The sequence below is a fragment of the Apiospora phragmitis genome (assembly GCF_038363925.1).
Source record: "Apiospora phragmitis strain CBS 135458 chromosome Unknown utg000001l:1.0-2902119.0:1.0-2906034.0, whole genome shotgun sequence".
NCBI lineage: Eukaryota > Fungi > Ascomycota > Sordariomycetes > Amphisphaeriales > Apiosporaceae > Apiospora > Apiospora phragmitis.
This window is the reverse complement of record NW_027117399.1, coordinates 2222648-2237732: the sequence shown is the minus strand read 5'-3', so window position 1 is coordinate 2237732 and position 15085 is coordinate 2222648. Positions and strand designations below refer to the sequence as shown.

General features: G+C 54.5%; 5 protein-coding genes across 5 annotated transcripts; 1 reads left to right on the top strand and 4 right to left on the bottom strand.

Moving 5' to 3' along the window:
* Positions 1-2827: 2827 nt before the first annotated feature.
* Positions 2828-5436, top strand: PG994_000671 (topoisomerase II-associated protein PAT1; the record flags this gene model as incomplete). Its single annotated transcript, XM_066852080.1, has 3 exons — positions 2828-3386; positions 3455-5087; positions 5148-5436. 3 exons carry the CDS (start codon positions 2828-2830, stop codon positions 5434-5436), a joined length of 2481 nt encoding a protein of 826 aa, XP_066722712.1.
* Positions 5437-6142: 706 nt separating this feature from the next.
* Positions 6143-7646, bottom strand: PG994_000670 (uncharacterized protein; the record flags this gene model as incomplete). The annotated part of the gene is made up of 3 exons (XM_066852079.1): positions 6143-6918; positions 7035-7380; positions 7401-7646. 3 exons carry the CDS (start codon positions 7644-7646, stop codon positions 6143-6145), a joined length of 1368 nt encoding a protein of 455 aa, XP_066722711.1.
* A 644-nt stretch (positions 7647-8290) lies between these two features.
* On the bottom strand, positions 8291-8746 carry PG994_000669 (uncharacterized protein; the record flags this gene model as incomplete). The annotated part of the gene is made up of 2 exons (XM_066852078.1): positions 8291-8404; positions 8465-8746. 2 exons carry the CDS (start codon positions 8744-8746, stop codon positions 8291-8293), a joined length of 396 nt encoding a protein of 131 aa, XP_066722710.1.
* A 342-nt stretch (positions 8747-9088) lies between these two features.
* Positions 9089-10256, bottom strand: PG994_000668 (uncharacterized protein; the record flags this gene model as incomplete). The annotated part of the gene is made up of 3 exons (XM_066852077.1): positions 9089-9465; positions 9521-10028; positions 10254-10256. The coding sequence occupies 3 exons, from the start codon at positions 10254-10256 to the stop codon at positions 9089-9091; spliced, it is 888 nt and encodes a 295-aa protein (XP_066722709.1).
* An 857-nt stretch (positions 10257-11113) lies between these two features.
* PG994_000667 (uncharacterized protein) lies at positions 11114-14479 on the bottom strand (the record flags this gene model as incomplete). The annotated part of the gene is made up of 4 exons (XM_066852076.1): positions 11114-11357; positions 11415-13390; positions 13457-13972; positions 14015-14479. The coding sequence occupies 4 exons, from the start codon at positions 14477-14479 to the stop codon at positions 11114-11116; spliced, it is 3201 nt and encodes a 1066-aa protein (XP_066722708.1).
* Positions 14480-15085: the final 606 nt, after the last annotated feature.

Here is a 15085-nt window from a genome sequence, read left to right as displayed (position 1 = left end):
ATTGTTCAGCACCAAAGGATACATGCTGTCGGGCCAGAACTTTTCTTTTCTCTCCTCGCACTACTCCACACAGAACGGCAAGTTTACCGGCCAGACTACATTCTCCAGCTTTTCAGCTGCGCTTCGAGGCAGGTGTAACCTGAACGGGATATCGGCCCCCTGAATGTTTTGATGAGACACAGACTACCCTACCACTATGCAAACTGGCGTCGAAGTTGACAGGCAAGGGTGTTGGACTATGTATTGTACATCTGGGCTGCTAAGAAGGTAGGAAAAGGGGGCACAAACCCTCCAGCAAACAAAGCCTGGAATTGCCCAAAACGAAAAGTTGACTTGCGCTGAAGAACAGCAACAGCTGGGAACAATCAAAGTCACAGGGCAGGGCCTCTAGCCAGCCCGTACCCGGATCCCTGCTGTGGAGCGTGGACCCTGCTACGTGGCCTTGGCTTTTTTGAAAGTATCTGAGCTTTTACTCGGGAGAAGGCAAATGGCAGTGATAGAAGATGCACATGTGTATGCACTGCATGTCTTTGACATTGCCATATCGATATCTGCAGGTCATTTACCCGTAGGCTGCCGCAGGCTGTCTGGCTTACACAGTCGTTGCAGGTAGTCTACCACAGGTGTGTCGCTACACCAAAAGGATAAGCTGAAGAACCTTACCACCGACATGACACAAAGCAATTCAAGCATGATGGCCCATTGAGAATGGTAATACGGAGTACGCAATGGGAATACCCTTTTTACTGGATGAAGTCAACTACTAAAATGTCGTATTCTTTTATTTTTACTCGAGTATGGAGTATGTAGTAACACGAGGTTTTCCCAGGACCAGTAAGATAAATGGTACCTGCCAAGGTGCCAGCCAACACGGGTAAGACGGCCGTCTCCACGATCAAGCGTTGTCGATCTCGTTAGCGAATACCAACATACGACATGATATAAGAAAGATACCTCTCAACTCTCTGTATTCTCTTGTGATATGTACTGGCTGTGTTTGGGTGCCAGGTGTCTTGGGAATGTCCAGTTTTTGTATCTTTCCTTCATGGAAAAAAGGAAGTTCATGCCCGAGGAGGCAATACCTGCATATGAAAACGCTGTCATGCTGTACAGAATGTAGCCATTCTCACCGCGTCACGGGCAACGTTATCATTATGCGGCCATTGTCAAGATAATCGCTGCATTGTTTTCAAGGCGATTGGTCCTTGTGTCTGTAAACACCAGTTTTGATTGCCAGCACCCCAACTAATTTATCTTCAAAGCATAACTGATAGCGGGCAGCTGAGTATGACAAGGAGCAAAGCCAACGAGTTGACATTTTAACAACGTACGGAGATAAACTTGAAATATCCTGCTCGGCCAATGCAGTTACCCGTAGAGTTCTACAATACACCTAAGTTTTGTGGCAGATCCAGCCAGCAGTGGCTTGTCCCTGGGTGTTCTAGTGAGGGAAGCCTCCTTGCAACCTCAGTGTCTATCCATCATTCACACATCAGTAGCCTCGCTGACGAGTACCCATTCACTGCTGTAGTCTTGATGCATAATCCAAGTGAGAGGAGCAATTTTATGGACGAATATTGATAAACCATTCCGGATTGTCCGTCTGGCCAACTAGACTTGGTTTCTTTTTGTGATGAACACAAATTGGCAGTGTTTCGAACTCCATGTTCCAGATGTCTATAACTGGATATCGGAATGTACGCAGGAATATGAGTCGCCAACATTTGGAGTGGATCTTGAAACCGTTCCGTTCCATGTCGAGTCCATGCCCGTGGACCCGGGCGGAGTGGAATAAATATGACGCCGAGGACATTCGTTACCTTAGGTTAGGTACCCAGCCGCACCTAGGTTGAGAGCTTGGGCGACCTGACCAAAGTTGGCTGGCCGATGTGTAGTGGCGGCACGAAAGACACAGAGACAGCCTCAGACCCAGGATATCAATCATCATCATCAACCGTGCGTAGATCAAGCACGCGCCCTGGTTCCTGACGACCACCAACACCTCTTCATTTTCCCTCATACTACCAAACACAATCTGCTAGCTAAGGTTATTATCGATTTTGGCTGAGCCACAAGTCCTCATTCCTTGGTTCTGGTGTAGTAAAGTCTATCTCCGAAGACAGTAGTGCTCTTGGACCGTGACGGTTAGATTATCGTCGATATTCGGACTTCACATATCGTCGCATCATGATCCAGCATCCTAACAACGTGGCAATACAGTATATTCTTGCTTTATTTTAGCTGTGAGTACAAGCCACTGTCTCTTGTCCTGCCTAATCCCACCTCTCTGTTCCTCTCGAGCGCCGAGAAGCTGCAAGTGCGCCTTCCCACCAGACTGCTGTTGTCCACAATCCCGGGCAAACTTGCCCCACGTTGAGTTGAGCAGCCAAGCAGCGCACCGCACTCCCCTCCTTCAACCAAGCTCCCATCACCACATATTTATCACTCGGCGGCGATCAGGGCCCTTGACGATCTGGGTAGTACAAGTACTCTTCGCAGCTTCTTGCAAGCTTCGTCAGAACGAGACGGGGGTTATTTGTTCGAGCCTGACCACCTTGAGAGTTTCCTTTGCCCGTACCCATACCGGCGATATTCTCCGCATCACACATTTTTTCGTCTAGGGAAACCCAGATGGTTGCCCCCCCCGAACCTTACTTCAATCTGCCAACGTCTTACGCATCATCTTTTTTTTTTTCCTCCGCATAGGTTTGGTCTGCGTTGCCCCCATACTAAACTCGCCTCCAGATCTTGGTATCTCTCAGTTACTCTTACTACATTGCCTGCGGGGCAATCCTTTGTTGCGACCTAGCTCTTGAGCGCCGCCATCATGGCTGGTCATAACCCGGCGGCACCTGGCTTCAGCCAGTCGTACGACCCGTTTGCCGATCTATCTAAGTACGACGACGACCTCGAAGCGCTGAACTACGAAGATACCTATGATGGCTTGGGTGATCAGCTCGACGAGACGGATGATGCCTTCAACGATGACACCTTTGGCGATGGAGGCAACGTGGGTAGCTCGCAAGGGGGTGTAGGCAAGGACTTTGATTTCTTCGGCGCGACGGCCAAAGTTTCAAATGCCTTCGAGGAGGAGCAAATGCGATTCCAACGTCACCAGCCCGCGCCCAAGATCCCCGTTGCTCCCCAGCACGAGGCCTACATGGGTTACGCCTCGAACGCTTATACCCAGCCAAAGCCTGTTCGAAGTGGCTACGAAAAGTATCGCGACACTGAGCCGACCGCCGATCTCCAGATCGATGCTTCCATCTGGGGCACCGCGCCTAAGAAACCGGCAACGCCTTCGGCCGCTGGCCATACCCCGCCGCCGCAGCAGCAGCCCGCAAGCCGCAAGGTCATGAGCCTGGAAGAAGTCGAAGCCGCCATGCGTGCCCAAGCAGCTAGCAAGACGCCTATCGCTACTTCCCCTTACATCCAGCCGCCCCCTCTTGCGCAGCAACAGCAACCTCAGTACCCCCCCAGGAGCACGTTGACTACCGATTCCAGCAGCAGGCTGATATCCCTACGCAGCCCTTCTTGCAGACTCACGATGGTCGCTTTGCCTCCTCTGCCGAGTCTCACCAGGCACAGCTTCAAGGTGCCGGTGGACCTCACGGCCATCCTGTGACTATTTTGCAGCGACCTTCGTCCAAGCATGTACCCAATGTGCCTAGTCCTTTGTCTCACCAGCATCAACAATACCCACAGCCACAGCAACCGCAACAACCGCAGCAGCAGCAGCAGCCTGGTATGCCGGCTCCCACTCAGATCCTTCAGAACCCCGCCCGCATGGCTGGAGATGCTCCGCGTATGGGAAGCCAGGCTCATCGACCGCAGAACTCGTATGGTCGCGGCCAGCCTGTGGCCCAGCCAGCGGGCCAGCCGGTGATCACTCACCCTGGTCAGCTATCTGGATTGTCGGACAAGGAGAAAGCTGCGTTCCTTGAGGCTGAAGCACGACGCGCCAAGCGTAATCACAAGATATTTGTCCTTAGCAAGGATAACGGTCTGATGACCCCTCATGACAAGAATTTCATCACGAGAATCCAGCTGCAGCAGCTAGTATCTGCTACGGGCGACCCTGGCGAGTACGGCACCGATGCGTCTCTGGCTGAGGATTTCTATTACCAAGTCCACAGCTCCCTCAGAGCCGGACGGCCCAACCCCAACCAGCCGCTCAATAACTTTGCCCAAACCTACCTGTTTCAGACTGGCAACCGTCATGGCAATATGAGACGCGGCCGTGGCCCTGAGAATCACATGCAGCGAATGGAGCAGCAGGTGCAGCGCGCCGTCGAGGCTGCTAAGAATAAGCCCAAGAATAAGCAACTTGTCATCGAAGGCAGTCTTGGCAAGATCTCCTTCAGCAACGCCAAGACGCCCAAGCCTTTGCTGAACATCAAGCGCACTGACAGCGGCAATGATGCTCACCGACCAGGTAGCGCCCATCGCCCTAATGAGTCCAACATTGGCGATCGTAAAGTGACGCTCCGGGCCATTGAGGAAGTCTACTCGACCCTGATGAAGATGGAGGACCACGAGCGTACTATACCGCCGCCTTCGAATGGCGAGAAAGATCAGGCGCAAATCGAGTGGGAAGAGACTGCCGAGAAGCTGAACAAGCATCTCTGGGATGCTCTCAAGGTTCACGACCCGGTTGGTGGCAACGTTATGCACCCCTTCATCACGTTCTTGTCGTACCCTAAGGGTAAGAAGGCCATCCCGCGGGTCTTCCGTCAACTTAACCACACGCAACGCACTACCATCTTGACTATGATCGTTGTCCACCTGGACCAGCTCGATGTTGTCCAGGGTGCGCAGGTTCAGACCGGTGAGCCTATCAATATGTCGGCCGCTATGCGCGAGAGCATCGAAACCTTCTCGATGGCGGTGATGCCAGCCCTGTTCAACCTGCTGAATGATACCGAACTCCATATCGTTACTGGCATATTGGGCATTATCACGCAGCAGATCAACATCAACACCATCGCAAGAACCCGAATTGGTATCTCCGTATTGACCATGATCCTGAGCCGTGCCGAGATCATCAAGGAGAATGGTCTGGCTAACGAGCAATCTTGGCATCAGTGGTAAGTACCGAATCGAATACACAGTGTGGTCCACGAACGCAATGGCTAATAATACTTTAGGGTCGTAGAGTTCAACAACTTCTTCAACCACTTGGAGCCGACTCTTCCTCACATCTTCCCTGGAACCGTCACCTCGGGAGAAGACGTCTACGTATGGCAGTTCCTCGCCGCTATTGGTATTGGTGCCAGCCCCGATGAACAGCAACGCCTAGTTATTGCCGTCAAGGACCGTGTCATGGACACGGTGGCATTATCCAAGACGTTGCCGTCGGAGATGGCCAAGCAACGACTCGACAACGTCAACTTGTTTATGCGATCCATTGGTCTCGATGTCGAACTTCTGAAGTAAACAAAGCGTGGCATACTTGATCGCCACAGCATCTATGGACTATCCACTCGAGTTGGACAAAGGGAAGCTTACATCTAATGAGTTGGCTATGTTGCATCGCAATAGTGATGCGTGCGTCGGCCCCTGCGCTGCTACGCCTGGGTTTATGGCGGCATGCCGCAGGCGATTCGCCAGCGAGATAATCGCCCTGATTTCCTCGGAGATCTAGCGAAATATTGATAGCATCGTTCCTCACAAGTTGGAACCGAGAGATAAGTCATTCGTGCCACACCTATTGTCGCAGGCACAGTTTGGACCGAGACTAGCTGTATATATACCATACAGTCGAGTCTTCGGCCAAGCAAAATCTCACTGCTTTGGGTCAATTCTCCCACCTAACTTAAAGTAGGGGGGAGTCGACCGGGATGCAGAAAAGTCGTTCAGTTACATCTTGTTAGATTAGAGTCCCGTTATTATATCACTTCTTTCTAGGACATCATAGTGAGAGGACATTGCGATAAACATGAATATATTGACAGCGAAATAATCGCTCAAGGAACCCTCCCTCAAAGGTTGAATACCTACCTTTCTTTTGTTTTGCCTCCATGAAGAGAATGCCTGTAGAATGCTACAAGAAAGAAAAAACAAACGCCAGGCCAATGCATAACCGTCTCGTCAATCGTCTAGTTTCGGGGGGCGGATTGCCCGGATTGCCGAGGGAAACCTATCACTTCTTCGCACCCCTTTTAGCAGCCGTCGTCACCGATGCCGCCGTCGAAGCCTTGCCCCTTCCCCTAGCAGCTACTGACGAACCAGCTGCTGCTGAAGCCGAAGCCGTGGCTCCTCGAGCAGCAGGCGCCCTTCGCACGCCAGCAGCAGTAGACGGCTCGGCGTCTTCTTCTTCCTTCTTGAGGACGAGGGCCTCCTCCTCGGCCTTGATGCCCGGCAGCATGGTGGAGCCGTAGCCCTCGAGTACCCCGGCGCGGTCCTTGCCGGCCACGGCGTGCAGGAAGTCGTCTTCGCCCCATTTCACGCCTAGCTTGAGCTTCTGCTGCGCCGCCTCTATGGCCGCGCTCTCGGTCGCCTTGCCCTTGCCCTTGCCCTTGGTATCCTTGCTGTGAGCAGCAGCAGCAGCAGCCTTTGTATCGTCTTCCTCCTCCATCTCGAGCGCCGGAGCGTAGTGCAGCGTCCGGTTGTAGAGCTCCCAGGCGGCGTCCTCCTCCTCGCCGACGTATTTCAGTTTTTGCCAGCCCTCCATCTGGACGTTGCGCAGGCGGTCCGTCATGGTCTCGGTGCTCGTCTCCTCGCCGCTCGTGTTCTTGATGGTCATCTGGATGGCCTTGGGCGCCTGCGCGGCAGCGCTGGGGTGGGAGGCGGCCTCCTTAGCGGCGCCAGCGCGCTCGCGCGCCTGCTGTAGCTGCTTCTGCTCCGTGTCGGCGTCGAGGTGGTGCAGCTGGGGGCGGAGCTGGATCTCGGACGTGGCTGGGGTGAGGTGGAGGTTGTCTAATTGTTGGTTTTTTGCCAAGGTTAGTCAATTGCTCACGGGGTTTCCACACCAGTCCTTCCCTTCCCGTAGGTCCGTATGTATATAGTCTGTGTGTATGAGTCTTGCTACTCACCTCCCTTGAAGACGCCCACCAACCACCGACAGTCGTTCTTGGCATTCCGCCCATCGCCGTCCGTAATCATGCCGCCGAGGGTCTGCGTGCGCAGCACCTGGTCGCGCCGCACCGCCTCGCCCCAGTCGTAGATCTCGCGGTCCTCCTCGCGCCGGCGGCCGCCGCGCGGGGCGGGCACGCCCACCCCAAAACCGCCGGCCAGGCCGTGGCTGCCGCCGCTCTTGGCGCCCATGGAGCGCGCCAGGGTCTGGCCCCAGCGCATTCCCTTGTCCTTGTCGTAGCTGGCGGCCGAGTAGTCGAGCGCGACGTCGACCTCGATCATGCCCTGGACGGGCTTGACGCGCACCTCGTGCAGCGAGGGTAGGCCTCGCGCAGCGGCCCTTGCTTGTTGGGGTGCTGCAGGATCAGCAGCTTGCGCGTCGACTCGGGCGGCGGGTTCAGGTAGACGTTGTACGAGGCCACGACGGGGTCCGGGTCGTTGGGGTCGAAGGGCGGCTCCTCTTCTTTTGTGGTGGTGGCATCGTTGTTGCTCGTGCTCTTGCCGGCTGTGTCGGCGATGGCGGCGCCGGTGGGCTCGACCTCGACAGGAGGGGTGTCGTCGTCAATGTCCATTTCTGCTGAATGTGGTTCGCCAGACTAAAGAAAGAGAGAAACAAGGAAGGACTGATGGTTTAAGGAGAGTGACTCAAGGTGAATCAATCGAGGGGTGTAACGGCGAAAGCTACAATTCTGAGAATTTAGTGGGGCATTGGAGCTTATCGGCCACCACGTCAACGTGGGGTTTATCAGTCATAAGAGGTCTCGACTTACACCAACAATCCGTTACCTGTGATAGAATTATTGCATCTTTCCTTTACTCCTAGACGAGTACAAATCTGTTTCAATGTGGGAATTATGATTTGTCATATTGCTAAGCTAGATTTTAGCATCATATTCTAGGCAGTAGCGTCGTACTTTCAGGGGTTGGGTGGACTTTCCCCCAGGCAGAAAGGCATATGGCACGACAGTAATAATCCCACGACAATTTAACCTACTCATACGTAAGGGGGCAGAGCTGTGCCGCAAGTGCCAATGTAGGTTCGTGACAATTTAGGCAGCTTCTCACTTGGGAAGCGGACTTAGCTTGCTATATAAAAGATTCTACTCTCCCAGTGACGGATTAATCCGGCCTGCAAGTTCTTTCAGTTAGACAGAAACGTAAATCCGAAGCAAGCACCATGGAGGCTCTCGAGATCCCCCCTAAGCAGAAGGCCCGGCTACACAGGGTGGCCAACCTCCTGCTTGTCATCTACCAAACCCTTGTCGAGATGCGCTTCCTCGAGCCTGGCGACGTTCAGGCCGGGCCCCACGACGTCAGCGGGCTCATGCCCCTATACGAGTGGCACGGCCTGGCCCCCGCCGTCATATACCTCTACAGCATCCTGCCCTACGTCCATCCGCGCAACCTGGACAAGGGCTTGTTCCAGAGCGGCGAGTTCGCCGACTTCCTGGTCAAGGACGACGTCGAGCGGGGGCAGGATCCGCTGTACAACAGCCCCGAGGGCGAAGACTACAGGGCCGAAAACGGTCCGTACATGCGGCCCTGGTACACGTCGTTGTCTCGTTGCGGCAATCGCCAGAGTGTCATCATCTACGACACGAGGACAGATAAGATCTGCATCGTAGACCAGGGGGGCGGTTACTGTGCAGATCCCAACATCAACGCCAGACATGACGACGAGGGAGAGAACGCAGACGACGAGGCGTGTGTTGCACGTGATGAGATTGCAAACGAAGATGAGTCAAATGACGAACAAGAAGAAGACGACGAAGACAATGACAATGACGACAACGATAGTGGTGTCTCGGGAATGGAAGAAGACAGCGACGACGACGACGAGGAAGACGACGACGGAGAGATAGAAGAAGACGGCCTGATTGCCGGCTACGAATCCCGGTCCGCCGCCGCCGTCCTCCACGACATCAGCCGCTGGTACCGCGATCACAAAACCCCCTTTCTCGGCGCCGGCCACTACAGCGCCTGGCTAGACGCTGACGACGACGAGCACGACGTCTCACTGTCCGCGCTGTACCAGCAGCACGGCTGGCCCGGCCCCGCCTTCGACGGCGACGCGTTCGAGGTGGCCCTGGAGCGCCGCCACGCCGCGGCGCGCGCCAAGCCCAACCCCAATGAGCCCTTTCGCCAGGCGGAGTCGGATAAGTATATACTCGACGGCTTCGACCGGGACATAGAGCAGCACAAGGCAAGCGTCTCCTTGGCCGAAACGACGCCCGACGAGGCGTGGGCGGCGCGCTGGGAGCTGTTCCGGGCGAGAGGGGGCGAGAGCAGGCGGCCCGCCGGCTGAGGGAGACTGAGGGGCGGTACGAGAGGGACTTCCTGGGCGGCCAGTGGCGGAGGAAGGCGGATCTGCCGCTGCTGGAATATGAGACGCTCCGGGGGGACATCCAGTGGAATCAGGAGAAGAAGGAAGAGGAAGCGGAGCAACAAACAGACGCAAACGAAGAAGAGGGGAGCCCCCTCAAAAAAAGAGACGATGCGACGCCGATCTCAATTCGCTCTTGCCCTAAACCAGGAGAGCCACGTTGCTCCGGCGCGCCATGGACGCCGCCCGCGCCGACGCCGAACGCCTGTGCGGCGCGGACCGCGTGACCGCGTCGGACGAGAAGTTCTTCAGCCCGCGCGCGACGCGCGAGAAGGGCGAGGAGAGTGTCCGGAATAAACGGGAGAGGCTGGCGTCGGTCGAGCGGGATCTGGAGGTCTTGAGGCGGTGGGCGGCCGACCTGCCCCTGGAGGAGACGCTGGCGGCCGCGGCGACGAGAGCGAAAGTAGAGGCCGAGATCGAGATCACTGAGAGACGGAGGGATGACTGGAAGGACATGGTCTCGCGGGTGGAGAAATGGTTCGCCGAAAACTTCGGAGCAGATGAAATGAAGGCATTGACGTGAAGAGAGCTCGGGGTCTGGAGTTGTCCTCTTTCCATTTCTTCTTCCCGGCTATCTTTTTTTATACGTACTCCCCTATCTACTCATGCCATACTGCTGAAAATCATTAATACGAATTCATGAACACAGCTGTATACAAAGTGACAATTGGCTTTATAAGCTGACTCTTGTTACTTGGGGAAGCAACTTCGGCAAGTAATCACTTCCTGGTCTTATCGGGACCGGACGGAATGATAACGCACTCGGAGTGTAATTGGATATATTGCCTAGACACACCATAAGCGACAAGGTGCTGAATGTAAACTATAGAGTATCGTATACCAATTGCCAATGTGTAATAATAACAAGATCGGAATTTGGACAATTTGTAGAATGTGTATATACTGCTATAAAGAATCTATCCTCAATAAGTTCAGGGGATGTGGTCTAGTGGTATGACGTTTCCTTAGCATGCGCTACTCTTCCAATACGATGAAGTAGACGGCATGGAAAAGGTTCTGGGTTCGATTCCCAGCCTCTCCACATCTTTTGCCATTTTCTTTCTCACATTTCGTATGTGACATGCAACATTTTGCTCTTTTTTTGACTTAATTCTATCCATCACTGTGATGGCAAGTTAGGCCTTTTGGTAATTGCGAATTGAGTCAAATCTCTTATCGATGGATAGGCGGAGCTAAGTGTGGAAACCGCTGTACGCCTTCACTATATCGTGAGACACACAACCAACGATTCGGCTAACTCCAACATGAAGCACATGGTCACATGCAGACAGCATATAAAACAGAAAGCATGCGGAAATAGAACAAAGATGGACGTGTTCTAAACCTAACAATCATATGGTTGAGCCGAAACGCCTAGAAAAGGAAACGGCAAATCTCTTTTGGGGAAACGAACCCCCCTGGATTCGTACCGGGACCTCGGGGCCATGAAGAGGAGAGATGGAAGAATACAAGGTACGATGCAGCTTTTTCGTCATTCCGTCATGCTCTCTAAAACCGTGTTTCGTACAGTACACGTTCCTCAAATTTTGATCCATCCTCAACCGGCTCACTTCTCGAAGCCAATCTACTACTTACCCAGTCGAGCAAACCGCAAATCTTTTAGGGCGAAGTATTCCCGAGAGATGCTAACTACTTTTAAATGTCGAAGAAAGGCTTCAGCTTGATGATCAGCTGCCAGTCGTCGTTCGTCATGTCCTTGCGGTAGAACTCCTTAAGTGTATCGATACTGGCACGAGATATCATACTGTAGAGCGTGTCGTCCTCCTCCAGCTGGCGACCATAGGTAGGCTGGGAGCTGCCCATTTCGATCTTGACGGCCACCGAGGGCTGACCCTTCTTACACACGGGGATCTGCTTGTGTTCTCTTTCGATACTCGTCCTAAATCATGTAATGTCAGTACTTGCAGTTACACCTGGTTGGTGGCGGGTCACTTACACTCTGCCCATGCCAATGACTTCCTTCACTCCGGCAGAGTTGGACTTGACGGCGGCAATAGGGGTGTTGACTCGAAGACTTCCCTCGATTACGTCAACACCGACGACAATGGGGTTGGTCTTGTTGAAAACAGCGACGGGCTTGAGTACGCAAGGGAAGACGGCAAGCATCTTGGACTCTTCCTTCTTCTTCGCAAGCTGCTCGTCCATGTGCTTGGTGAAGTTGTCGAACAGATGGTAGATAATATCGGCCGTGAAGACCTTGATGCCCTGTTCCTCGGCATAGGCCATGGCTTCTTTATCGACCTTGACATCGAAGCAGAGCATGACGGCGTAGTCAGGCGACTTCTCCAACATGGTACCGCACTGCATCACATCTCGCTTGTACACGGGACCGATGCCGACATTGGCCACGGGGATCTTGCAGTCCTTCAAGAAATCGAGTAACGCTTCGAGAGAACCCAGCGTCGACGCTTGCACCGTGACACCGCGTCCAGACTTCTCGACTCGGCTGAAGAGCTTGTTGAGATCTCCCTCGACCTCATCGGCCAAGTCATCCTCGTCGTCATCGGGGCCGACGACCAGCAGTCGCGAACCGGCGATGGCTCCTTCGAGGCCAGGTGCACTGATCTTGACACCCATGGCAGCCTTGACCTCCTTGTTGTGCACGTATGCCGACTTGACACGCAGTTCCTTGAGAGGCGCCGGTGTCAGAAGGGCTCGGATGTTGGTTATGATAGCCCCTTCTGTGCCACAGACAACTATCCTGTCACTCTCGCGGAGAATACCGTTAGAGAGAATAACATCGATCGTCATACCGAAACCTTCAATGGCCTTGACTTCGAGGACCGTGGCCTGAACCTCGGACAGGTACATCAAAGAGCCCACCATTCTCTCCTGGGTAAGCTGGAGGATGAGCTTCAGCATATCAGGGATACCCTCTCCGGTGTGTGCCGAAGTGGGAATCAGAGAAACGAACTTCGCCATGGACTTGTTCTCGTAGTAGAGCTCCGAGTTGAAACCCTGCTCGGCGAAGGCGACTTTGGTCTGTTCCAGACGGTTCTTGAACTCGTTCTGCACGCCCTTGTTCTGGAGCGCCAAACTCTCTTGGAAGCCGTTGTTGTCGACCTTCTTCCAGCCGTACAGACGATCGATCTTGTTCAGTGCCACGACGAAGGGCGTCTTGCGGTCACGCAGCAGCTTCATGGACTCGAGAGTCTGAGGCTCGAGACCGTGCATGATATCGACGACCAGGATGGCAATGTTACAGAGCGAGGAACCACGGGATCGGAGGTTGGAGAAAGACTCATGACCAGGGGTATCGATGATGAGCAGACCGGGGACTTTGAACTCGAAGGATCCGTCGCGGTTGACGACTGCTGTCTTTTGCTTGATGGCATCGACGGGGAAGTAAGTAGCACCAATCTGCTGAGTGATACCACCGGCTTCGCCTTCCTGGACGTTGGTCTGTCGGATTTTGTCCAGCAGCTTCGTCTTACCAGTATCGACGTGTCCCAGAATACAGCAAATAGGGGATCGGAGGTTGTCTGCCGAACGAGCGGCCATGGCGGCCTGGTGAGCCTTTTCTCGCCTGTCGGCAGCTTCCTTCTTTCTTTGGGCCTCGGCTGCTTGTCTAGCAGACTGCTCCTCGTCCTCGGACTCAGATTCGGACTCTGACTCGGATTCGGATTCGGAATTCTCTGGCTTCGGCCGTGACGGGAGTTCCTTTTTGGTCTGATCCTTCTTGCCCTCTTCGTCGGAGTCGGCATCCCAGCTGTCTTTGACGTCCTCGTCGGAAGCGGCTGCTGCCTCCCAGTCGTCCTCCAAGTCGCTGTCGGCCTTTGCAGCAGCAGCTTTGGCGGCGGCCTCGGCTTCCGCCTTCTCCTTGGCGGCCTTCTCCTCGGCTTCCTTAGCTGCGGCTTCAGCTTGTTTGCGAGCACGCTCGGCAGCTTCGGCCAGGGCCTTTTCCTCGTCAACCTGCGTGAGAGTGTCAGCGGAGCGACTAGATAAAACCTTGTGGCATCAGTTTCGAGTTGGGCATACCTTCTTGCCACGCTTCCGGTTGTCGGCCGCGGTCTTCTTCTTCTTCTCGGCAGCCTCGGCGTCTTGCGGGCCAACCTTGATTCCGGCAGCCAGCATTTGCTGCAGCTTGCGCTCATTGCGGGCCTTCTCCTCCTTCTGTGCCTTGGTCATAAACTTGCCCTCCTTCTTGAGCTGCTCGATCCTCTCCTTCTCCTTCTGCTTCTTGCGGACCCTCTCCTCTTCCCGTCGCTTCTCTTCCTCAGCGTCTCGTTGCTCCTCCTCCTGGATGCGGCGCTTCTCTTCGGCGGCCAGCCTCTCGGCCTCCTCACGTTGCCTCTTCAGGTCCTCCTGCTGCTTCTGGAGGGCAGCCAGGTGCGGCGGGAGCTTCTTGCCCTTCTTACCGGCGGCGGGAGCAGCGGCCTCCGGCTCGGGGGCAGCTTTCTTCTCCTCCACGGCAGGCTTCGCGGCCTCGGCCTTGGGGGCGGGAGTAGTCTTCTTCTTCAATGCAGCCTGTGTGTCACAATATATGTTATAGAGCTATAGAGCGTCCAGCATGCAGGGGCATGTTGAGCTTCTTACCTGTTCCTTCTTTCGCTGCTTCTCTCGCTCCTTCTTCAGCTTCTCCTTCTCGGCCTTTGTGAGCATGCGACCATCCTCGCCCACATCATCGCCGGCAGGGGCGGCTGCCTTGGCGGGCTGCTGTTTGCCACCCTTGGCCTTCTTGTCGGGCAGGGCGAACTCGTCGTCGGCGGTGGTCTCGGTAGCGGCCTTGGCGGTCAGATCCTCGACAGGCTCGGAGGCCTTGTTGGCGTCAGGGTCGACGAAGTCTTCGGACAGGCCCTTCTTCTTCCGCTTCTCGCGGTTCTTGCGCATCATGGCCATCAGGCCGGTTGCGGGGGCTTCGTCGTCCTCTTCTCCTGCGGCGGCGGCGGCGACGGCGTCGGCCGCGGGCGCGGCATCACCGTTGGCGGGGGCGATGGACTCGCCGAGCTCCTCCTCCCAGTCGTCGGCGGCCTTGCCCTTCTTTGCCTTTTTGGGCGCCATCTTGAGTAAGGGCTGGTTGATAATGTGAGAACCAAATCCGAATCCAAGCTATGAAGCCAACCGTTGGGTGGAAAGAATAGGGTTGGGCGACACTCGAGTGGCTCAAGATATGTCAAGTGGTAATGGGAAAGCGAGAAAACCAGCTAAGGATCCGATCTGGATTCTTCCTTGGTCGAGAGAGGCCTCGATGTGAAGTGGGAAATGTGGGGTGATGGAGGTTCAAAGGGCCTACGGTAGGTACAATACAAGCCTAAAGTAACCGCTAGGTTGGTGGGCTCTCAGGCTGTCTACAAGTACGGCTTATGTGTGCTGCAACAGAACTTGCTCGTGGAATCTTGGCTCCGAAACGTACAAGGAAAATACTGAATACTGCACGTACAGAATGAGTCAGAGTGGCAAGGTACATTATGAATCACTAGATTATTAAGCATCAAGCAGTTCATGCTTCTCATCATTCTTCGAGTATCAACTGGAAGCAAAGCCCATCCAATGTTACTGAAAGCTGAACATCATCCATATTCCAATAGCAAATACTTTAAGTCTGGTCGTGGTGGCGGGCATGCGCTGCTGAACATAGGATACAGTGTCTCAAAACCACTTTTGTAC